Source organism: Spinacia oleracea, chromosome 5, assembly GCF_020520425.1.
Source record: "Spinacia oleracea cultivar Varoflay chromosome 5, BTI_SOV_V1, whole genome shotgun sequence".
Classification (NCBI taxonomy): Eukaryota; Viridiplantae; Streptophyta; class Magnoliopsida; order Caryophyllales; family Amaranthaceae; genus Spinacia; species Spinacia oleracea.
In genome coordinates this window covers 89,373,613-89,381,751 of record NC_079491.1, presented here as the reverse complement: position 1 = coordinate 89,381,751, position 8,139 = coordinate 89,373,613, and the positions used below count along the sequence as shown (strand labels likewise).

Here is an 8,139-nt window from a genome sequence, read left to right as displayed (position 1 = left end):
GACATAATCGACTTGTGTTCCTTTTTTTTAATCAAATGCGACTCAAAGTCTTCATTGCAAATAACCATTTCGTTTACATTTCTGAATTATAGAGGGGAGTGAACGAGAACCATGGATAGTGTCCGGTCTGGACCTTACGGTCGGAGCTGTTTCTATGGTTTTACAATAATTTACCTTCTTCACTCTTAGTAAGAAGAGAGGGAGAATAGATATTATCTTAAGGTGTGAAAAATTTAAGAAATAGCCCAATTGTATTAAGCTGCTGCAAATATCTCAAAAAAAGATAGTTGTTTGGTGGCTTTTGATTCGCGAACTATTTGGTGGATTTTTATTCATGGTTGGAGCTGTTTCTATGGTTAGTTGGTTACCATAGTTTACCTTTTTCACTCTTAGTGAGAAGAGGGAGAAATAAAAGACTAGATGTTTATGTAGGTCAGATGGTTGAGAATAGTTTAAAGGTAGAGCGTTGGACTTCATTTGTGGCAATTAATCTATTGACTAATGCATGTGGCTAATTGAAAAGATAATATTCTAAAATTGGCCTTTTGTGTTATATTTCCATACCTATATTCTCACTAGGGGAGAAAACATGATAAGTTTCCCCTTAAAAGTTGCTCTTATTTGACAAGTGCATCTTTTCACAAAAAAAATGTTAAAAAAATCAAAAATTAAATCATTTCCCTGCTTGTTCGTGGGAAGCGCAGCTCTTAGACCTTTGCTCCCTCCTTTGCTCCCTCCTCCCTTTGCTCCCTCCTTCCTCGCTGCTCCCCTAAACCCAAACAACTTCACCGGCGACGCCTCTGGTCAACTTCACCGATCTCCTCTCCTCTCTTCTCTTCAGCGCCGCTGCGCTGTGACCAACGCTCCAACACCTCACCTCCACCTTGCACCCTACTTAGTATTGGGCAGGTATTTGTGTATTTAATTTTTGATTAATCGTTTATTAGTTTTATTAAATTATGGGGTTTGGAAGTTTGGTCATTTGGGCATTGAATTTCCACAATTTATGTTCTGCAATATTAAGAAATTGAAGATCCTTTTAGAATGACTGGCCATATGAGGAATGTAAATGCTGGTGTGTTTACCTAGTTTGAGCTAGATCTTAGTATAGCAGTCATTATTGTTTAGCTCGTGTTGTTGACCGGTTTGCGTTTTATTGTTTCTTGCAATTGATTTCTATATTGGGATTGTATGTTTGTATGTATTCTTGTGTAATTTGGGTTGGTACCTTGCATTGTTATTGCAGCTGCTCTTTGCCACTTTATTTTGCTGAAATTGAATGATTTCTTTTGCCAAATTGGTTCCTGTGAGCATGCTTCACTACCTTGGTGTCATGTCCTTCTCCTCAAGAAGTTGTTTGAGCGTAGTTTTAAACAATTGTTCTGAAGTGTATTCCTGAAATATTCTTGAGATTGTTTGTTTTTTCAATGTTTCTGGAAATGAGAAGCCATAACTGTAGTTATTTCGTCATACAATACAAATGATGGAGGTAAACCTATTAGGGGGTGTTTTGTTCAACTCTGAAATCAGGTTCTACATATCCGTACCTTAAACCAGGTGTTCGGTTTATCAGACAAAATTAACACTCAATTTTCTGCTTTGTTTTAATTATTTTTTCTTAGTCAGCCCTTCTCTCCTTCTCCTCCTCCTTTCCCCCATGGAAACAATATTGCTGCTCTTCCAAGGCTCTAACAAAATAATGTCTTCCTTCAACAACATATGAAGTTAGTTAAAGCGACAAATATTTAGGAACAGGGTAGCATTAGGGTAATATATCAGTTAAACTTCATACAGAGCATTACTTTGTAGTCAGGTTTCGTTTGCTACTTTCAAATTATAATTTGCAGATGTTTGTAAATTCAATTCACATAATTTCTTGTTCAAACTTACAAGTTGATGTTGTTTATCTAATAGGCCGAGTTCTTCGATTCTCAAGTTATTTTCTAATTAAAATTTTCAGTTCATATGAAAAATGGAAAGATAACAACAACAAATTTAAGGAGAAAAACACAAGGTTCTTAGAGTAATTTGCGATTATCAACACGATCCCATTTCTTTTGTTCTTTTGTCTATGAATGCGCAAAACAGAAATATGATGAGATTGATTATGTTCGCTTGTTGTAGGCAAAGCGAGAGAATACACAACCTTGCTTTCCATGCAACGGCTCTGGAGCTCGTAAGTCTCCCTCCCTCTCTCCCTCCATCACTATTATTTTTGATATTTGTAAAATCTAGTTTCATATTGTAGCATGTAATGCAAGATCAGGTACTTTTATTTGGTGGTTTGAATCGTTATAGCACTATTCTGCGCATACTTTTTTGTTCTTGTTTTGTGCTGCATGGAAACGTGCCGTTGAACACCTTTTCTTTTTGCAGGTTACAGATTTTAAAAAGAGTTTGAATACTGTAAATTCTGCATGTGATGAGGTACATCACCTTTGCACTAATGGCCATGTATATTATTTTCGTGCATATTCTTATCTATACGCTGATACTTTCTTTTTCATTGACTAGGTGCGAAATTCTGGGAACTTGAAAGAGATCATGCAGTTAATCCTTAATCTAGGAAATTTATTAAATTCTGGAACTGCAAGAGGTATTAATTTCAAGTTTATAATTTGATTTCCAGTAGCTTTTAACTGTTATTAACCCTATGGCCATGAGATTGATCTCTACTTTTAACTGTTACCTATTATCTAGCAAGTTTACTCTTAGCTTAGGGTTGTTTGCTGTGAGACACATTGCTAATTACTCTGTCCTTTCCATCAAGTTCACCAAAATAATGCAGACATTTTTTTATCGTGCCTCGACACCAAAACATTCTTCAGAAATGTGTATTGACAACATGAACCTTAAGGCTATTGTTTTGTGTCTATTGACTCAAAGCAGTTACTTATAGCTCATATTCGATCCTATAGATGAGATTGAATTTCTCCAGCTTGTCTGTGAATAGTTCTAGATATTATTATGCAAATCATCTAGATTTTTTTCCTATTACATGTATCTGTCAGCAACTTCTCCATTAGTTGTAGGTAGTATTTATGAATTTTTGAAAGTAATCAGTCTTATACACTAGAGATCTGAAGGAATGTGAACTTTCCCGTTTCAAGGCCCACCATTTTGACATGCCTTATTTCGTTTACTTGTGTGTTGGAATCTTACGTACTTGTATTACTATCATTCTGATATATCCTAGTGTTATTTATCTGATAATGAGTTGACTTTAATTTTGTAGTCCATTTTAACTTTCAAGTGACAGTTTTCTATTTACTTCTTGAGCAGGAGATTATGTGCAGCACAAAAACTTTACATCAAAGTTCACCCCTTACCATTCTTCGGCCAAAGGTACTCATCATATTCGTCATCTTTGGGGCTATGGGCTGTAACATGTGGAGGGATATAGATCTCACTTTTCTAAATACTGCAGATTTCTGCTGCTGGTTCTTCGTTACAGAAACCATTCACAATGAGGTACTTGGAATAAGTTCCACTAGCTCTAGATTGTTCTTGCTTTGTTTCAGATTATATTTGTCCCAGCAGGACCACATTATTAAGCATTTAAGTTGTTGAAAGTAGTTATCTGCACAGGGAGCTTTATAGAGTTTGAATTGAACCATTCGTTGTATTTTCTCATAGTAGTATTAAGCTAGCACACTAATTCTGCAAGTTAGAGATTAATGCAATAATATTTGCTGAAATCAAGTCCTAGAACATGGTTAATATACGGTAACAAGTGGAAATAGGTTCGTTTGTTGGTAGTTGGGCTCGAAAATGCCATTTTTGGCCATAAATGGCCTATATTGACCCAAATGACCCTTAGGCTTGCATAACGAACTTGAAATGAGTTTCATAAACATATAACTAATTCTATTAATCATGAAAAAGGGTTAGAATGTATAAATAGGTTCGTTTGTTGGTAATTGGGATCGAAAATGCCATTTTTGATCATAAATGACCTATATCGACCCAACTGAACCATAGGCGTGCATAACGAACTTGAAATGAGTCTTATAATCATATAACTATTCATATGAATCATGAAACACGTTTAGAATATGGAAATAGGTTCGTTTGTTGGTAGTTGGTATCGAAAATGCCATTTTTTGCCATAAATGACCTATATCGACCCAAATGACCCTTAGGCGTGCATAACGAAGTTGAAATGATTCTTATAATAATATAATTAATCATAAGAATCATGAAAAACATTTAGAATATGGATATAGGTTTGTTTGTTGGTAATTGGGATAGAAAATGCCAGTTTTGACAATAAATGATCTATATCGACCCAAATGAACCATAGGCGTGCATAACGAACTTGAAATGAGTCTTATAATCATATAACTAATAAGCATATGAATCATGAAAAACGTTTAGAATATGGAAATAGGTTCGTTTGTTGGTAGTTGGGATCGAAAATGCCATTTTTGGCCATAAATGACCTATATCGACCCAAATGACCCTTAGGCGTGCATAACGAACTTGCAATGAGTTTCATAAATATATAAATAATCATATGAATCATTAAAAAGGTTTATAATTTGAATATAAGTTCGTTTGTTGGTAGTTGGGATCTAAAATGCCATTTTTTACCATAAATGAGCTATATCGACCCAACTGAACCATAGGCGTGCATAACGAACTTGAAATGAGTCTTATAATCATATAACTAATCATCTAAATCATGAAAAAGGTTTAGAATCTGCATATACGTTCGTTTGTTCGTAGTTGGGATCGAAAATGCCATTTTTTTTCCATAAATGACCTATATCGACCCAAATGACCCTTAGGCGTGCCTAACGAACTTGAAATGAGTTTCATAAACATATAACTAATCATAAGAATCATGAAAAACATTTAGAATATGGATATAGGTTTGTTTGTTGGTAGTTGGGATCGAAAATGCCATTTTTGACCATAAATGACCTATATCGACCCAAATGAACCATAGACGTGCATAACGAACTTGAAATGAGTCTTATAATTATATTACTAATCATATAAATCATTAAAAGGTTTATAATTTGAATATAAGTTCGTTTGTTGGTAGATGGGATCGAAAATGCTATTTTTGGCCATAAATTACCTATATCGACCCAAATGACCCTTAGGCGTGCATAATGAAGTTGAAATGAGTCTTATAATAATATAATTAATCATAAGAATCATGAAAAACATTTAGAATATGGATATAGGTTTGTTTGTTGGTAATTGGGATCGAAAATGCCATTTTTGACCATAAATGACCTATATCGACCCAAATGAACCATAGACGTGCAAAAAGAAATTGAAATGAGTGTTATAATCATATAACTAATCATATGAATCATGAAAAACGTTTAGAATATGGAAATAGGTTCGTTTGTTGGTAGTTGGGATCGAAAATGCCATTTTTGGCCATAAATGACCTATATCGACCCAAATGACCCTTAGGCGTGCATAACAAACTTGATATGAGTTTCATAAACATATAACTAATCATAAGAATCATGAAAAAAATTTAGAATATGGATATAGGTTTGTTTGTTGGTAATTGGTATCGAAAATGCCATTTTTGACCATAAATGACCTGTATCGACCCAAATGAACCATAGACGTGCATAATGAACTTGAAATGAGTCTTATAATCATATAACTAATCATATGAATCATGAAAAACGTTTAGAATATGGAAATAGGTTCGTTTGTTGGTAGTTGGGATCGAAAATGCCATTTTTGGCCATAAATGACCTATATCGACCGAAATGACCCTTAGGCGTGCATAACGAACTTGAAATGAGTTTCATAAACATATAACTAATCATAAGAATCATGAAAAACATTTAGAATATGGATATATGTTTGTTTGTTGGTAGTTGGAATCGAAAATGCCATTTTTGACCAGAAATGACCTATATCGACCGAAATGAACCATATGCGTTAATAACGAACTTGAAATGAGTCTTATAATCATATAACTAATCATCTAAATCATGAAAAAGGTTTAGAATGTGGATATACGTTCGTTTGTTCGTAGTTGGGATCGAAAATGCCATTTTTGGCCATAAATTACCTATATCGATCCAAATGACCAATAGGCGTGCATAACGAACTTGAAATGAGTCTTATAATCATCTGACTAATGTTATAAATCATGAAAAAGGGTTAGAATGTGGAAAGAGGTTCGTTTGTTGGTAGTTGGGTTCAAAAATGTCATTTTTGGCCAATATAATTGTTTTCGCGACCAATATAATTTTTGTTTTCGCATATGAAACTTAATTTAATTTATTGGTTTGCATGTACGGTGTTCTTTTAAAGGTTTTCAAAACTCCAAGGGAGGGGCCCTTTACCAAAAAGGAGTTGGATGAAGTTCGAGACAAGTGGGCTACTTACTTCAACGATTGTGAACTACCCTCGGTGTAATAAATAGAGAAGGCTTGTAGTTATTCGTGACCCTTACATTATTTTGTTATTTATCGATTTAATTAATTACATTTGAATTAATTCGGTATTATTATTGGAAATTTGAAATTTATATCATTTTTGAGAATGTCAAGCTGATGTTTGATGAAACAGAAATTATATTGCAGAATATTAGGAATTATTGCAGATTTTTTTTAATTTTTTTTTTTAAAAAAACTCAAAAGTTGTCCTTGTTTGCAACAAGAGCAACTTATGTGCAGCTTATAAGGTGCCCTTGTTTGCAACAAGGGCTCCTTATAAGTTTCACATAAGGTGCCCTTGTTTGCAACAAGGGCACCTTATAAGTTTCACATAAGGTGCCACATAAGGTGCCCTTGTTTGCAACAAGGGCACCTTATAAGATTATAAGTTGCCTTTGTTAAGGGCAACTTTTGATAATTTTACAAAAGTGACCCCCCATTGGTGGCACTTACGAAGGGCAACTTATAAGCCACTTTTAAGAGCAACTTATCAAGTTTTTTCCTCTAGTGTCTTTTAGAAGGGATTAGGACTAAATTGTTAGTCTTGGAGTAAGCTAGAAAAACTCACAACACATTGCCAGACTCTGGTTAAGTGTTTTTGATACTCTGCCTTTTACCAAGACTCTGGTTTTGATTCTCTGCCTTTTACCAATTTAGGATATGCTTCACCAACAATGTCAGTGATGGACCTAACCCATAGAATTCTTTCACTCATGTGTTTGGAGTATGTGACTATGTTCTAAGGTTTCCAAGTTCCCTTATTTGAAATTTTTACTAGACTGAGTGACTGACTTTGTCCTTTGTAGTTGAGGTGCCAAAAATTTTTCTTTCGTAGGTGTTTTCTTTCGTAGTATATGATTGTATGATCATGTATTTGATGTTGGATATTTTCCGGGAAAAAACACCTACGAAAGAAATATCAATCTGAAGGTAGAATGTCTGGTTGCCTTCGAAAGCTTTGAAATTTTGGTGTTGTTTTGATTTCTTTTAGATGTATCTTAGTTTTAGTTGATCTGGACTGCTTTTAGGTTGGTGGTGTTTCTTTTAGCATTGTTACTTAATGAAATTCTTATGTTCATAACTTCGAGTGTATTTATTAAGATATGATGGACATCTTATCTGCATTATCAAATAAGGTGATTGGATATGCATATGGATGCTTTGACTGAAAAATGTTAAGGTTGATAGATTCTACTTTTCTTTGTTCAAATTAGGGTGCAAAAAGTGGTGGTGAAATGGAGTCCGCCCAAGAGAAAAGTCAAGCATTGAGAGACGCGGGAGCTATTGTTCCTGACTCTTATGAAGCATTCGAGAGTGCCATCAAGCAGGCTTTTGATAAATTGGTTAGACTTCCACATTTTATATATATTATAAAAAAATATGTTGCAAGGGTGCCTTCATCTCCATGTTCTTCTTCCTGTACTTACTTAGAGAGTACTGTGTTTGTTTATCCTTCTAATAGGCTGAAGAAGGTAAGATCCCACCAGTGAAAGAATTCACACCTCCACAATTACCCGAGTATGTGACTGTACAGGTTGTAGGGCGACGGGGCGCTGTTTTGGTTATGTCATAGAAGTATGTGATTAACTGCTTCATTGATGGCTTCTTTTTTATTAATAATGAAATTAGCTAATGCTTTTGAGCTCCCTGCCCCCCTCGAGTTAGAAAAGTAAAGGATAAAAAATGGAAATCCAGGATGGGAACGGAACAGAACAGG

General features: G+C 34.6%; 1 protein-coding gene across 1 annotated transcript; it reads left to right on the top strand.

The window, feature by feature from the left end:
* Positions 1 to 607: 607 nt before the first annotated feature.
* On the top strand, positions 608 to 6,519 carry LOC130460895 (uncharacterized). The gene is made up of 7 exons (XM_056828667.1): positions 608 to 909; positions 2,125 to 2,176; positions 2,377 to 2,427; positions 2,515 to 2,596; positions 3,283 to 3,345; positions 3,428 to 3,471; positions 6,298 to 6,519. The coding sequence occupies exons 1-7, from the start codon at positions 650 to 652 to the stop codon at positions 6,400 to 6,402; spliced, it is 657 nt and encodes a 218-aa protein (XP_056684645.1). The 5' UTR covers positions 608 to 649; the 3' UTR covers positions 6,403 to 6,519.
* Positions 6,520 to 8,139: the final 1,620 nt, after the last annotated feature.

Excerpts from the sequence above, each read along its gene's own strand:
- LOC130460895 (XM_056828667.1), top strand. The coding sequence starts at position 650 with ATGTTAAAAAAATCAAAAATTAAATCATTTCCCTGCTTGTTCGTGGGA. Across the intron at positions 2,177-2,376 it reads ATGCAACGGCTCTGGAGCTC|GTTACAGATTTTAAAAAGAG; the intron begins GTAAGTCTCCCT and ends TTCTTTTTGCAG. Across the intron at positions 3,346-3,427 it reads TTACCATTCTTCGGCCAAAG|ATTTCTGCTGCTGGTTCTTC; the intron begins GTACTCATCATA and ends TAAATACTGCAG.